At 50.3% G+C, this 16,335-nt stretch overlaps 1 protein-coding gene across 7 annotated transcripts in view; it reads right to left on the reverse strand.

Moving 5' to 3' along the window:
• SHANK2 (SH3 and multiple ankyrin repeat domains 2) overlaps positions 1-16,335 on the reverse strand; it is a 510,304-nt gene that overhangs the window by 434,186 nt on the left and 59,783 nt on the right. For all 7 annotated transcript variants that reach the window (XM_072758681.1, XM_072758678.1, XM_072758674.1 and 4 more), the window contains exon 3: positions 85-304. In XM_072758681.1, coding sequence (XP_072614782.1) covers positions 85-291 — 207 coding nt within the window. In that variant the 5' untranslated portion in view covers positions 292-304. The remainder of the gene's footprint in view (positions 1-84; positions 305-16,335) is intronic.

The raw sequence follows: 16,335 nt of genomic DNA on the forward strand, positions 1-16,335 counted from the left end.
ACGCCCCGAGGACAGGCCGTGCACAAGGCACCCTCGAGCTGAAGCCACACTTAGAATTGACCAGAAACGAGCAACGGGACTTACCGTCTGCTGCAGGTCCTGGATGAGGATCCGGATCACCAGCGTGTTGCCCTGGCTCTCCTCCATCCTGGCGGCACTTGGCTTCTCCGCTGTGGCCCGGATGGTGTCATAGATGGTTTCTTCCTTGGAGCTGTCCGACTCTGACCCCACGGAGTAGTCGGAGAAGCTCTGGGCCATCTCGTCCTCGCTGGATGTCGGGCTGCGCGGCATGGCTGCCCTATGTCTGAAAGGAGAAGAAGGAACACAAGAGAGGGATGAATACGGCCCCCAGAAACCCAGGCTCGGTGGAGACTGGCATCTCAGGTTCACGGTCCTGAACTGCCAGGTGTGATGCACGGACCTTTAAAGGTGGGGAGAACATGGCACCCCCAGCTGCTGCCTGGGGCCTGGACCAGGACGCAGCCAGGGCCAGGACAGGGGCCCACAGGCTCTGCCCCAGGGCTGGGAAACCCAGCACGCAAAAGGAGCCCTAACTAGTGGTGGCCATGACCACAGCTCACAGGGATGCACCAAAGGGCCATTAGGGAAGTTTGAAACCTTCCAAGGTAAGAAAAAAAAGGCTACCTTTTGTTTTTCTTTGAAGATAGAGCAGCAGGAAAGGAAGAAATGCAAACTTCAGGACAGAACAGTACCAAGTTCCTGCTTTAATAACCCCTCTGCCTCAGACACAGAGCAGTGATAGGTAACGTGTAAAAATAGACCAGAGCTGGGGGTGCAGCTTCCCCACCATCCAGTATAGTGGAGGTTCCCTGGTAAAGACCAGGTCAGTGAACTCTGTAAAGGAGCTCAAGGCTCTGTGCATATGGCAAGTGGACAGGATCGCTCCCTGCAGAAAAGGGGCTGTCCTGAGCAAGCAGGGATGTAGGCCACCCGGATCATTCAGGGATTGCCCGGCCAAGGCGTGGCGTCCTCCCACCGAGGGCACAGCTGCCAGTAGAAGGCCCGTTTACCTGGGGAGGACCCCAAAGAGAAGATCCAGCGATTAACGGGAGGGAAGGGGGAGGAAGGAGCTCACCTGTGCATCTGCCCCAGGCTCCAGGCCCAGCAGGTGCTTGGGTGAGCAGGCCCCTGCTCTCATGTTTCATGGTCAGGGGAGGCTCAGAAAAGTCCCAGGAGGGGGACAGTTCACCCTGTGCCAATTCTGTGCTCATCGTGGGAAAACTGACACCCACTGTGTTATTTCCAGAGTTCATGTAACGACAGCAAACAGGCCCTGGAAGCATTCCACCACTCTGCCTGTGGGGTCAGTCCTGGGATGCAGGGAGCCACCACGGGCACTTTCATCTCCACCCCAGATTTTCCTGGGGTCACCAGACATTCAGGTGTGCACAAAGCCTAACAGAGCAAAGAAGCTGCACCCCCTCCCCAGACCATGACCGGGGTCAGGGGCTCCCCTCATGGCCAAGAGGATCTGCACTGTCCTTGGGGTAGGGGCCAAGATTCATGCAGCCGAGACTGTTTTGTTTCGCCAGCACAGAGTTTTATTTTTTTTTTTAATTATTTATTCATGGGAGACACACAGAGAGGCAGAGACACAGGCAGAGAGAGAAGCAGGCTCCATGCAAGAAGCCTGACATGGGACTCAATCCTGGGGATCCAGGATCATGCCCTGAGCCAAAGGCAGATGCTGAACCACTGAGCCATCCAGGTGTCCCACCTGCACAGGGTTTTAAATGTTGGCTAACTTGAAGATTTCATATGAAAACTCAGATTTGGGGGTACCTGGGTGGCTCAAGCAGTTGAGCGTCTGCCTTTGGCTCAGGTCCTAATCCCAGGGAGAAGGAAGGAAGGAAGGAAGGAAGGAAAGGAGGGAGGGAAGGAGGGAGGGGACCCAGATTTCTGATTTATGGTGGCCAATAGGAGGCTCTGGAGATGCTGGGGTCTGCCCCGTGGCACCCAGGAGCTGGGACAAACTGCAATAACACCCTCCCCACCCAGCATGCCCCCCCTCCCTCCAGGTCTGCCTCAGGATCTCCTCATTAACACCCCTTACCTTCCGGGCCCTCTCTGATGAGTTTGAGAGCCTGACAACAGAGCCATCCATTCATTCACATTGGCCCCCATCTCCTCTAGAACACCCATGACCCCCGGGGCCAATCTAACAGCAGATCATCCAAATCACCCAGGAAGATTTTATTTTTCTTGATTAAAATTTCCAAAGCTAACCCCACTGTGATTCTGAATTAAAATTTCAGAGCAAATTCACTGCCAGATGCCTTTGTGATCTCGGCTTCATGCTTTCCCAGCCAGGGGAGGGCAAAATCTGGTGACAGGCAAGAGAGCTGTGGCTGGGGACAGGATCTGGGTGTTCCCAGCTCCACCTTAGCAGGGACCCCACTGCCTGGCTCCTTTCTGCCTTCAGCATTTACCCATGGAAAAATAAGTGCCTGGCATAATTACACAGCATACTGTGTGTACAGGTTTTGTGATATATAATACAGTAACAACTATAATGTAGGAATAATATAACCATGTGCAATTATTTCTATATTGTGCCTAATTATAATGGTATAATAAATAACATAAACATCCATGTGTACATATATTATAGAATTGCATGTATATATAATTATTTGCAACTATGTCCCAGGTCCCCATGAAGCATATTTTCTAGAACAATATTTCTTCATCCTGGCCACAGAAGTTACTTGGGGGAGCTTTAAAAAAACACAAGCGCCTGAACTTCTGAATGAACTGGTCTGGGATGGGGTCTCTGAAAGCTCCCCAGGGGTAAGGAGAAGCACCTGCAGCCCAGCCTGGGGCTGTCCCTTAAAGAGCTAGGCAGGAGCACCAGGGCGCAGAGACCCAGGCCTGCCCTTTCCTGGGGGTGAGGGGCAGTGGGAGAGGCGCGGTGCTCACCGCCTCCACAGTCGAAAGGACATAGGTGTGGGGGTCCAACCTGTGGGGCTTCCAGTGGCTTCTTTCTGCCCTGAGGGTTGTAAGTTAGCCCAGAGGACCTTCTGCTCCCATGAAGAACTGCATAGTCCCCTCCTAAGCCCGTGCGTGGGCCTCTTCCGAACCCAGAAGGAACCAGGGGACACAGAGGGGACACCATGAAGGTGGCCTTGCATGCACAGGAGGGGGTCCCTGCCTAAGGACCAGAGACACCGTGTGGCTTAGGGGAAGTGGGACACAGGTGGAAGCTGGAGTGGCCATTCCAGGCACATGGGGTCCACCAGCTTTTCACACGAAGGATGGCTGCTGGCCCCAGAAAGTTCACGGTCAGGGCAGCATGGTCCTCAGTGTCTGCATGTGGAAGGCGGGCACGTGGACAGCCCCCAGCGGAACGGGGCACAGAGCAGACACAGCACCCACCACCCCACGTCCTGGCCTCGTGCATCTGAGACAGTTCAAGTGCCCACTACTAAGAGCAAGCAGGATTACCTCCTCGGGGGCACACACAGGCCACTCCCCCAGTGCATTCCGTCCCTGCTTCCTGAAACAGCACCCAGGCCTGAAATCTGAGAACCCCACTGCTCCCATCTATGCTTCCATGGCCCTTTTTCTCCAACCCCTCCACCGCCTCGATGTGATCATTCCCAGGGTCACCTCGCTCAGGCAGTCTTTCGGTGTCCGTGCACACAGGGGCTCTGTTTATTCACTGCCACCCTCCGCCCCAGCAGTGGGGACACGGTGGGTGCTCAGTGCATGGGGGGAAGTGGGCAGAGGGGCCGAAGCACAGGCCCCAAAGCATCCGGACAGCGCAGTGACCTCCGCCACCGGGAGGTCAGGAGCACCTGCCGTGTTCCCGGATCTGCAGGTAGGCGGGGGGGGGGGGGGGGGGGCAGATTCCAGGCAGGCACTTGAGAATTAGTTGTCCTTAATGGTCACTTTACTAGCTACACAACATGTCTGCTGCTGCTGGAACCACGGGGCTGGTGACCCGTTGTGGACACACAGGTCTGAACTGTGAAATGCACACAACCCCCAGGGGGGTTAATTCCCAGAAAATCAAAGGGGGTGGGATGGAATTTGAGGACGTTTATGCCCAATTAAAATCAAAGTCAAGTCCAAAAAGAGACCTGACAACCCAGAGAGGAAGGGCTCCCGTGTCCTGACCTCCTCGTGGGGGCCCCCGCCACTAGACACCACCACAGCCCCTCACATCGGCCTGGGGGTGATGGCCGGTCGCAAAGGGACATGTCTGCCACCAAAGTGCGGGTACAGATGGTGCCCCTGGATGGGTCCAAAGAGGAAAAGGCAGCCACCTGCACCCTGGTCCTTTGCAGGACTGCCCGGGAGCTCGAGGCAGAGACCTGAGCAGAAGGTCCTGAGCAATGAGATCAGCACACCCATGGGAAAGGCAAAGGCCAGGGAAAACATTTAATTATTAACTCCCAGGCAAGACTGTCAGGGCCAGGAAAGAGAGAGGGTGCCTGGCCACGTCTGCATTTTGGGTAAACCACGAATGTGTTTTATTTTAAGTATTTCCCAAATGTTGCATGGGACATACTTACACTAAAAAACTATTCATTGTTCATCTGAAATTCAAACAGAACTGGGTGTCCTGCATTTTGTCAGGGGACACCGCGGGGGACACAGGGGCCGCATGGATTCCTTACCCCACAGTGAGGGGGGCGGGCGGGCTCCAAAGACAGCAGTGCCTCGAAACCCAGCCTCCCGCAGAAAAGTCAGCGCCAGGTCAGAGGAGGGAAGGTCACCCGCGGCCCCTGCTAAACATTTCGGCATCGCTGGCCTCCGGGAGGAGGGGGGTGCTACGAACACACAGGTCGGGAAAGTGCAATGACCCCCAGACGTGCTTGTCTCTCACGGGCCCCATCAGGGTGCCTCCAAACACAGAAAAACAGAAGTAATGACAGTAAAGGCCATTTTGACAAAGGCTCCATATTTTACTGCTACAGCGTTCCGGGGAAACACAGAGTGGTTCTAAGAAAACATAAAATCTTAAACTGGCTCCTGAGGCCCCTAACACCTCGGATGGGCGAGCAGCTAGTGTTCCCACGCACCGCTTCCACCGCCACGGTGAGCACACCACAGCTGACCAGGGACACAAGACGTGTTAATAAACAAACAAACAAACAAACAAAAAACATACCACCTCCCGGCTGGAACTGACTTTATCAGGTTGGAACTGCAGGCTTGTAAAGAGTGCAGATAAAAATGCAGAGGTCCCACTGGCTCTGGTTTAATACACACGCGCGCGCACACACACACACACACAGGGGAGCAGTAAAGGGTTTTTACTCAAGTGGAATATCAAGTAGCGCCCCCCACCCCGTCTGTGACACCCTGGTGACTGCTTGCTCACACGGTGCACTCGAATGTTGACAATTTGCTCGTCCTCAAGGCAGTGAGACCCCCAGAGGGCTACACGGGGACCATGCTGAGACTTGGGGCCAGGGCAGCCCCCACCAGAACTGGAGAAACTGGCACTGAGCACTGGAGGCGCCCGGGCTGTCACACGCACCGTCTGAGCGACGGCCACAGTGGAACGGGGCGGCAGTGAGCAGGGGCCAGGGGGCCGGAGAGGTGCAGCCAGGAAGGCGAGGAGAGAATCGCCGCCCACCCGGGCTCTCCTGGCATCTCTGAGAGCAGCGTGCCGGACAGATCCCACTTCCACGCCCGCCGCGTCCTGCATACACGAGGTCTGTCTTCTTGCTCCTGCCACCTGTCTGCACCCCCATCCCCACTGCTCCCACTGAGCTCCTCGCATCTACTGGTTCCGGGGGCTCCTCCCATCAAGCCTGGGCTTCAGCCCGGGTCAAGCCCCAAGCCCCCAGCTACACAGAATCGCCTTCCTCTTGACTCGGAGCCAGGGCCGCACCTGCCTGTGAACACACATCCGCGCGGCCCAGCCGGGGCTCTGAAAAGTAATCATACGCACACACACGCCACAGAACAGATGAGACACCAAGCTTGTACACCAAGCTTCTCATGCACAGAGTAATAACACAGGTGGCTGTGGCGACACAGGGACCGCAGCTCACGCCCGTGGACGGGGACAGAACGCTGCTGGTAGCCACAGTGAGCAACCTCAGCAAAATGTTATTTGAATAAAGAGAAGTGGACGCCAAATGCGAAAATATGGCAAAATCATAAGATATTTCATTCTGATGGTGGACATACAGTTGTTATTATGCTTTTCTACCTTTCTATATGGTTATAATGCTTTTAAGTAAAAATAACTTTTAAAAAATCCAATGACTATGACCTAAGGTCTGTCTGTGATGGTCTCTCCAACACAAGCACCAGATCAATCAGGGCAACTCCAGATTCTGAAAGAAGATGGGGACAGGGGAGGCCGAGAGATGCCCAGAGGGCACCGGGGCACAGCTGATGCTTCTGGAAGTGCCATGCTCCCAGTGTTACCGAGAGGCCTTCTCAAGAATGTGGGTAAAGGGGGTCATTATTGTTCCTGACTTAAGAGATAGAGGGCAGCCAGTAGGGGACAAGGCCTCCAGTCCTTCCCGACGCTTCAAGGGAGGGACAGGGGAGGCCCTCCACCAGCAGGACGGACTGCAGACATGCCCCTGGAGCTCCTCCCAGGAAACCTCTAGACAGCCCACCCCACGTGGTGAGGAGCTTCAAAGTGGAGCTGCCCGAGAAGAGAAAAGCAGTGTGCGGCCCGGGGAACGGGAACTGGGGTCCATGCATCCCCAACTGGGTGCCAAGCATACTCCTCTCTAACAAGGAGGCTGACCAAGTTCCCACTGAGGGCTGGCGGAGAGGCCAGCTACTCCAGGCAGCTCCAGCTTGGGCAGCAACGTCTGTGGGGCTTTGCATGGGGCAGACACACCTTCGAGACGATGGGTTACCAGCAGCCAAGTCCAATTACTGAGTCTGGGAACTGGGTGCATCAGACAAAATTACAGAGCTCTGAGATTTCTAGAGAGAAACGAAATGTCATTGAGATCTGAAAACTAGCAGGTGTCTGGTATGGAAATGCCTTTACAATTTCCATTGGGGTCTCACCAGCGTTCAGGGCCACTCCCCTGCATCAGACACTCGGGCAGGGTGGGCCATGTCACTGGCTCGAGACACCTGCTGCCCCGTGGGTGGGGCTGCAGCTGCCCCAGTCCTACTATCACCTGTAATGACAGTGTTTAAGTTGAGGATGGGTTGTCTTTAATTCCTATTATTGCAACGGTTGTGGGAATCTGGGTGTCCTCTGCACCCTTGACTTTGATTTTCCTAAGGGAGGGTCTGAAGGAATCCACTTTTCCCACTGGGGAGTTTAAAACTGCTGTGCCAACCTCCTGGCAGGAGATGCTGCTGTAGACTCCCTGTAAGATGCCCTTCCCACACCCTGTCCCCAGGATGCCAGGCTGTCCTGTGGCCCGGCTCCACCACCTGTGATGCCCCTCATGGTGTGGACGATGCCATGGAAACATCAAGCATGAGAGCCAGTCCTAAGCAGCCTAGCCAAACCCTACAGTGTGACCGGAGGGTCCAGAGATTTCCATTCCTGGGACTCCTAAGTTCAGGCTGTCCTGGGGCACCCAGCCCCGCCTTGGACCTGGGTCAGGAGGCTGCCCTTCAAGTGCTCCAGGAGGCAGGGGTGCTCAGCCAGAGCTGGGAATGGGCGACAGCTCTGACACTGCCATCTGGCTTTTCTCAGGGACGGAGACTTCTTATCTGTGAGCAGCCCCCCTGGGCTGCCCTCCCCGGGCCGCCTCAACACCCGGCTCTCAGGGACCAGGGCAGGCCCCAAGTACAGAGTGTCTCTAGTGACCACTGCAGGGAGCCACCTTCCTTTGGTGCCCGCTGACCTGTCTCCAATGTTGCAGGGATGGATGGACAGATGGACAGATGGACAGGCAGGACAGTGTGAGCCAGGGAAGTGCTCAGATAAGAGACCGGCCAACCAGGGTAAGCAACACTCACTGCCACAAGGGCTTCCCTTACTTCACTTCCCAATCCCTGGTACCAGAGTCAATACAGGCACACCTCCTTTCATCACATTTTGCCTAATGGTACTTCAGAGATACTCTAAATTTTACACGTGGGAGGTTGCAGGGACCCTGCACTGACCAAGTCTACCAGCACCATCTTTCCAACTTTTGTGTCTCTCTATCACATTGTGGTAATTCTTGCAACATTTCCAAACATTCGTTATGATTCTGTTCAGGTGATTTGTGATCACTAATTAGGACTCACCAAGTGCTCAGGTGATGGTCACCATTTTTTTGCAACAAATGTTTTCTAATTAAGGTATGCACACTGTTTCTTAGACATAATGCTACATTGCACACTTAACAGACCATGGTGGTAGTGCAAATCTAACATATACAGGCACCAGGAAACCGAAACAGTCCCCTGCCTCTTGCAATTGCAGCATCTCTAAGGTGGGCCTATGGCCAGAGGCCCATGGTGCCTCGGGAACATCTGACACCACCATGTGCCCCCAAATGTGTGTCTACATGTCTCTAACATTTGTGCAAGGACATGCTGCTTCTTCACATTGACATTGGAGCAGCAGAATTATGGCTTGTTTTAAGTTCATAGGAAGTCAATGAAATTAATTTTTCAGAAAACTGAATTTAAATGGTTCTGCTTAATTGTGATTTGAAATTACAATGTTCATGAATTTTAATATGTATATTGCCTTTTAATGGATAATTTGGGATATTTCAGTCACTATCGTTTTTGGAATCTTTTGAAAAATGTTTATTTTGATGGCCATTTTAATGAAAAATCCATCCACATTCTGTACAGGTTAATATATTAAGTTTTTAATTATTTAGATTTTCTCAATGGAACGTAAATTATGTGAAAACCTGTATTACTATAACATGCATATTAATTTTGCCAAACAGAAGGCAAGACAAATACATTTTACAGAATCTATAATAATTAACAGTGTTTATCTTATTATTTCCCAGAGATTGTTGGGCATCAACACAATACTCAAGTCTGTGATATAATAAAAATTCAGTCGCATTAGGAATAATGCTAGCTGTCAGTTACCTGAAATGGTAAACCTCCACACTTTTAAAATTTTGTTTTTATTAGCGTTCATCTGTGAAAACATATCTAACACCCTGCTAGCTTGATGTATCACTTTGAACAGGAAGCACGTAGCTCGTACACAGGGCCCCTAGGTGGACTCCTGCCCACCTGCAAACATCAGGACAGTTGTGCCGAGAAGAGGCACTGACCGCTCCCCACACCCGACGGACTGCGGCCGGGACCTTCACTGAGCATAACGTCATGGTGAAGCCACAGGGGAGCAGGTGCCCAGTAACACCAGGAGGTTCTGCTGGACCCAGTGTGGGGTGAAGCCCAGGGTCTTTGTCTTCCCAGAGTCATAGCAAAATACCTGGGACTGGAAGCTTACTTACGCAATAGACATTTATCTCCACAGCCCCGGAAGCCAAAATCAGAGATCAGGGGACAGGATGGTGTGTTCTGCTCCTGATGACGACCCCCTTCTAGACTGCCCTCTTACTGTGTCCTCACACGGAGGGAGGGAGGGCTCAGGTGTCTCTTCCTACAAGGACACTGATCTTCCAGGATCAGCCCCACCCCCCATGATGATGTCATTTTACCATAATCACCTGCTTAGTGGTACCGTCTCCTAATATAGCCTCACTGGGACTGGGGTCAGGGCATCAACACAGGAACTGGGGTGGACATAAGCATTCAGTCTCTACTACCAGGGAAGGCCCGCCTCCACTCTGGAGACCTCTGGCCCTGCTGGGGGGCCTGGTCGGGGCTGTAGTAATGGGTGTGAGGGAGCATCCCCGGTGGGCACCTGAGGTTCCAGTAAGAGGAGCATCATGTGCTCAGTGCCACCTGAGCTGTGCTGTGTTACCCCAAGGGGCAGATGGCTGTCAGGATTCCCAACACAGCCATACGCACCGGCACACAGGAAGCTCCCCAAAATACAACAGCAGCTGCTGCCACCATCATCCACGTCAGCCTGCCAGCCCCCTCCCTGACCTCACACAGCAAGAAGGGTGCCCAAGAAAGGCCTCAACACCAAGAAGGGGAGGCAAAAGCTATGGGTTTGGAAAGCGTGCTTTCTCATGGAACGTAGTTTAAAAGAAGTAGCCTTTTAAGCATCTTCACAGCATTTCTAGGCCATTGTGAGAGAAAGGGCCACCTGGTGAAGCTGGGGGAGTTCCTGGTGGAGCAGTGGGGCTAGGGATGCAGGGAAGCCAGGGCAGCATTCTTCAGGGCAGGGAACAGTGAAGGAAGACTGGACACGAAGGCCTTGGGAGATGTGCAGAAGGTCCCTCAGAGTATTCTGGAGCATGGGATCAACGCATGCATGGGACAGACCTATCCAGGGCCAGGGAACAAGGCATCTGAAGGGTTAGAGGTAACAATACCCACCAACCACACAGGTTCTGGAATATGCAGTTCCCACCAGCCAACCTGGAAAACCTCACAACTCAGGGGCACTAAGCACACAGAGTTTGGCCCTCTAGAGTGGAAAATATTCAGGCCAAGACTAAATGTTACCACGATCCCAATGGACACATGCTGAAGCCAAGACCTGAAAGACCCAAACTGTTTTTAAGTGACTTAATGGAATCCCACAACAAAGGTCAAGAATACATATACATATTCAAAAACATACAGACTCAAGGTAAAATTCACAATTCACAAAGTTTAGCAATAAAAAGGTACAAAGTTAATCAAACAATAAAAAGTTACCAGGCATGTAATGAAGCAGGAAAACATGACCCATGATGAGGAATGAAATCAATTAATCAAAACTAACCCAAAACTGATACAGGTATTAAAATTAGCAGGCAAGGCATTAAGAAGTATATTAACTGTATTCTTTATGTTCATGAAAGACAAAAATTAAATAAGTCAAATTTCCAAAGATGAAAACTCTAATACCTAAAATGAAAAATACACCGAATGAGATTAGAGGCAAATTAGACATCAGATAAAAAGACTTGTGAAACTGAAGACATAGCAAAATAAAATACACAGAGAAAATAGCAACAAATTATAATAAAAGAACAGACTATCAGTAAGCAGTATGAACAGTATGAAACAGTATGAAACAGCCTCAAGCAGTGTAATGTATATATAAGTGGAGTCCCTGACAAAAGGGAGGGGTACAGAAAAGCTGTTTGAAACCCTGGGCAAAAATTTAAGCCAGTAATAACTCAAATTTAAGAGAAGCTATAAAGCCAAAGACTCAAAAGCTCAGTGAAACCCAAGAACCATAAAGTGGGGGCACCCGGGTGGCTCAGTTGGTTAAGCATCCAACCCTTGGTTTTGGCTCATGTCATGATCTCAGGGTCGTGAGATCAGTCCCCACATCAGGCTCTGTGCTCAGTGGAGCGTCTGCTTAAGATGCTCTCTCCCTCTTCCTCTGTCCCTCCATGCTTGCTCTCACTCTTGCTCTCTCTAAGAATAAACAATCTTAAAAAAATCATAAAGAATACTACACCAAACTGCATCATAATAAATCAAAACTAAAGCTAAAAAGAAAAATCTTAAAAACAGACAAAGGGTTAAAAAAAATAAAGATCTTTTATATCCAAAAATCAAATTTAAGAATGACAGCAGATTTCTGGTTGCAAACAATACAAGTGAGTGGGCGATGGAAGAACATCTTTCGCCAACTGATATGAGAAAAGGCAATACTAGAATTTTATGACCAATGAAAACATCTTTCAAAGGTGAAGACTTTCCATACATGTCAAAGTGCAAGACCACATGACCATTTCCCTATAGGAAATGTTAAAGGAGAGACTTCAGGCGAAGGAAAGGATAACCAGATAGAAATATGAAACGACACAAGAGAATGAAGACAATTGGATGTGATGATCATAGAGGTAAATACATGCTTTTCTCTATTTCCTTATTTATTTGGGGGGAAGGGCAGAGGGACGGGAGAGGAGAGAATCTCAAGCAGGCTGCACACTCAGCACAGAGCCAGACGCAGGACTCATTCTCATGACCCTGAGATCATGACCTAAGCCAAAATCAAGAGTCAGATGCTTAACCACCTGAGCCATCCAGGCACTCCATTCACTTTCTCTTATTGAAACCTCTCTAAAAGACAACTGACTCTTAAGAAGAAAAAAAAAGAGTGTAGGATTTATAAAATAAGCAGAAAAAAAGCACATGACAGTGGCAGAGAACTAAGCCAGATGCAAGAAGTATGTCACTGGGAGGTTCTCAACAGCCAGTGTGATAGCCCTCCAAGACAGGCTGGAATGAGATAAGGCTTTATTAGAAGCCCTTAAGCAACCAGTGAAATAACAGAACAAAGAGTTACAGGTATCAGGCCAATAAAGTAGAAAAAATGAATCACAAAATTCTATCAGTCTTAAACAAAAACAGAAAAAGGTGAACAGAGACCAGATGAGACAAGCAGAAAACACATAGCAAGGTAACACGTTTAAACCAAACCATTACCATTTTCACATTAAACATGACCCAACTCTGAGCTTTCTATAAGAAATGCACCTGAAGGGGCACCGAGGTGGCTAAGTAGTTGAGCATCAACTTTTAGCTTAGGAGGTGATCCTGGGATCCTGGGATCAAGTCCCTGCAGGGACCCTGCTTCTCCCTCTGTCTAAGTCTCTGTCTCTCTGTGTGTCTCCCATGAATAAATAAATAAATATTTTTTAAAAAAGAAATGCACATTAAAAATAAAAATGGCTGAGGGGCGCTTGGCTGGCTCCAACAGTGGAGTGTGCAACTCTTGATCATGAGTTCAAGCCCCACGTTGGGAGATCACTAAAAAAATAAATAAAGTTTTAAAAAAAGGAGGGTTTTAAAAAATAGGCAATAAGTAAAAGGATAGAAGAAGGCATGGCACATTAATACAAATCAAAGGAAAGCCAGAGTAGTTACACTATTTTTATCAGAAAATTGAAGAGAAGGAAAATTCTCAACTCATCCTATGAGGCCAATGTCACTCTGTTCCTAAGACACACACAGACACATACACACACACACACACACACACACACAATATCTTTCGTGACTATAGAGGCAAAGATTTAAATGAAAATTTAGACAATGAAATCCAACAGAATGTATTTCATGACAATGGGTGATTTATCTCAGGAATGCGAGGTTGATCTAACATTTGAAAATCAATGTAGTTCACCATAGTCACAAACTAAAACTAAAAACCATAATGACCATCTCAAGAGCTGCAAACAAGCTTTTGACAAAACCCAACACTGATCCGTGGCACAAACGCTCAGCAGACAAGGACCAGAGAGAAACTCTCTTGACCTGAGAAAGGGCGTCTCTGGAGAGCACACAGCCAACCTCACACTGTCAGTAAAAGCCTGAGAGTGTTCCCTCAAGAACGGGGACAAGACAAGGACGGTTGTTCTCACAGGTTCCGTTCAACAGGGACAAGACAGAGACGCCTGGGGGGCTCAGTGGTTGAGTGTCTGCCTTTGGCTCAGGTCGTGACCCCGGGGTCTTGGGACGAGTCCCACGTTGGGCTCCCTGCAGGAAGCCTCCTTCTCCCTCTACCTGTGTCTCTGCCTCTCTCTGTCTCTCTCATGAATAAATAAATAGATAAAATCTTTGGGAAAAAAAAATGAGGACAAGACAGGGATGGTTTTCTCACAGGTCCTGTTCAATAAGACAGCAAAAAGCAACACATCCTGATCGGAAAGGAAGAAATAAAACCGTCTCTGCAGACGATGTGATGGTCCGTGTAGGAGATTCTCTGGAATTTTCTAACAAGCTACTAGAGCCAGAAGTGGTTTTGAGCAGGATTGGAGGATGCAGGATGATTAAGACGCGATCCACTGTGTTTCGCTACAGCTGCGGTGAACCCCTGGAAATTGGCATTTAAAAGCAAAACCACTTAGAATATCAACTAAAAAATACAACAGGCTTAGGGGAAACCTGGCGAAAGATGTGTAAAGCCTACATGTGGAACACAGCAAAACGCTGCGGAGGGAAATAAGGGTGTCAGTGAGGAGAGACTGCCTTCCCTCGCGGGCCCCCAAAATTCAAGCTCGGCAGGCCCATCAGAGAGCCATCAGCCAGGACTTCCCAGAGCTGACAACCGGCATCCAAGCTGACAGCGGCCGGCTGTGTGGGCATGACAAGGCATTCTGCTGACTTTCCTGGGGACAAGTGTTATGATTTCCATTTTGCACGTGCAAAAAAAAAAAAAAAAAAAGTGACCTGGGAGCAAAGAGCTCCGGGTATCCCTCTTGCAGATGTCCCTGTGACCAGGCATGCCCCGCCCCACCAGCACCGTGTTAGTTATAAGAGAAAGCCACAGGGTACAGAAAACGTGCTTTTCTTTATTTAAACGGACCCTCCCTGCTGGTGCGCTGTATCGATAGGTACAGGATGTTAGCAAAGAGGATGGAGGAAGCCGTTTCCACGCAGAAATGTGGAGGAGGTGACAAGCGTTGCTAATTTATGGCCAGGGCAGTTAAAATAGCTTTTCCTAACAGGGCAGGAACAGGAGAAATGCGAGAAAACGCCAAGCTCCTTACCTAAACCCACCAAACAATGCTTCACACGAGAAGTCCGCAGCTCAAGTCCGAGTTGCAAAAACTAACCAAACCCCACCCCCTCCAATGCTCAGTTCCTAATTAAAATAGACACAGGCTTCTGGAGAACACCTACAGACGGCATGTTTGAGAAAGCCTGTCAATCCACAGCAGTAAACCACACCACACCAGCCCACACGCCTACGCGGATGGGCTTCATATCAGCCCAGAAAATGGAAGCTTCTAGAAAATACTAGAACCACAACCGGACAGAATTGACACCCTGGGCAGCCACCACCTGTAACACTCAAGCAGAGCCCTGCAGAGACATGGAAACACCATGGGGGTAGGACAGCACCCTATATAGCACCCCCTTCCTGCCATGGAGGCCCCGAATGCATCTGGCTACCTAGTGTATTTTTTACTAAGAAGCAAACTTCCTTATCCTCACAGCAGACAGGCCACATCCCTGCTCCCTCTTGAAATCCCACAAAAAAGAAAGGCAGCAAAGGGATGTATTTTAAACATACATGGACACAGAGACAAAGAGAAACAGAGAAGCTAGGAAAGCCAACAAGAGTGGCGAACACAGTGCCTCCAGGGGCCGAGCAGCAGAGCCAGCCACCAGAGCTGGCCACCAGCAGCACAGAATGCTAGAATGGCTCAGGGATTTTACTGCAGGTCCCCCAGGATGGGCTGAAGGCAGCAAGACCCATTCCAAGTTTGTCCGGGTCACAGGTGGATTCCCAGGTGCAGTCCTCCCACCCGGCAGCCAGGTGACCGACCATACTTGTCCCAGTCAAACAAAACAGCGGATTTCGACATTCTGGGAAGGACACGCCAGAACATGGGGGTGTGGGAGCACGCAGATAACAAAACGGGATGAGAATCCGTACATGGGTGCAGGGATTCCCCTTATATGGATCCCAGGACTCAGGACGTCCCTGGGGAACGTGATAAAGCCAAGAGATGAGATGCACAGACACCAGCATTTGGGGTCCCCAGGGACATGACCAAACCCTACCCCATGACCCCCTGTGGGATACCCAGCAGCCTGTGAGGCCTCACTGTACCCACCTATATCACACAGCCAACGGCCCTGGAAATATAAACAGCCAAAGGTCCTGACCCCAACCAAATTCAAAGCATGACAGAGAAGGCCAGGGAGGTAAAGTTGAGGGAATCTACTAGAAACCACAACAAAAAGGCAGAGAGATGGAAAAAAAAAAAAAAAAAAAAAAAACAGGAGAAAAGAGGTAACAATATAACAGGCTCAGAACTTTTAGGGCATAACTAAAATAAGTTCTAGAGAAGGAAGAACAGAAAACGGGGAGGGTGGGGAACCCATCCATAAGCATTTTTAGGTGCAATCGAGGAACAGCACATTGACCGTGAAACAGCACTTGTGCCTGAAAGTGGGCAAAGGTTTAGGATGTTATTGTAAAAACACGGTGCTGGTTTTTTCAAAGCATGGCCCACCCTCAGGGGGAAAAAAGCCTCCACTAGCAAGCGGCATGTGCCCTTGAAGCATGGCAATCGCCAATGCAGGATGTCTCGCAGAGGACAGGCCGGCATGCCCACGGGCAAGAGGGGCTGCCATGGGACAGGTGTCCACTAGGGGGGACGTGCTGGAAGGTTCCATGGTAAGGGCGACTTCCCATGCCTTCCAAATTAATGGAATTGGTGCAAAACAGAAACCAGAGCTGTGGGCTTGCATATGGACCACTGGCCCTCAGATCTGGACCCCATCAACCCCTCCCGGGGCTTCAAGAGGCTCAGATCTGGGGTGTCTGGGTGGATCAGTTGGTTAAGCATCTCTCGTCAGCTCAGGTCAGGGTCC

Source organism: Vulpes vulpes, chromosome 5 (assembly GCF_048418805.1).
Source record: "Vulpes vulpes isolate BD-2025 chromosome 5, VulVul3, whole genome shotgun sequence".
In the NCBI taxonomy this organism is placed as follows: Eukaryota; Metazoa; Chordata; class Mammalia; order Carnivora; family Canidae; genus Vulpes; species Vulpes vulpes.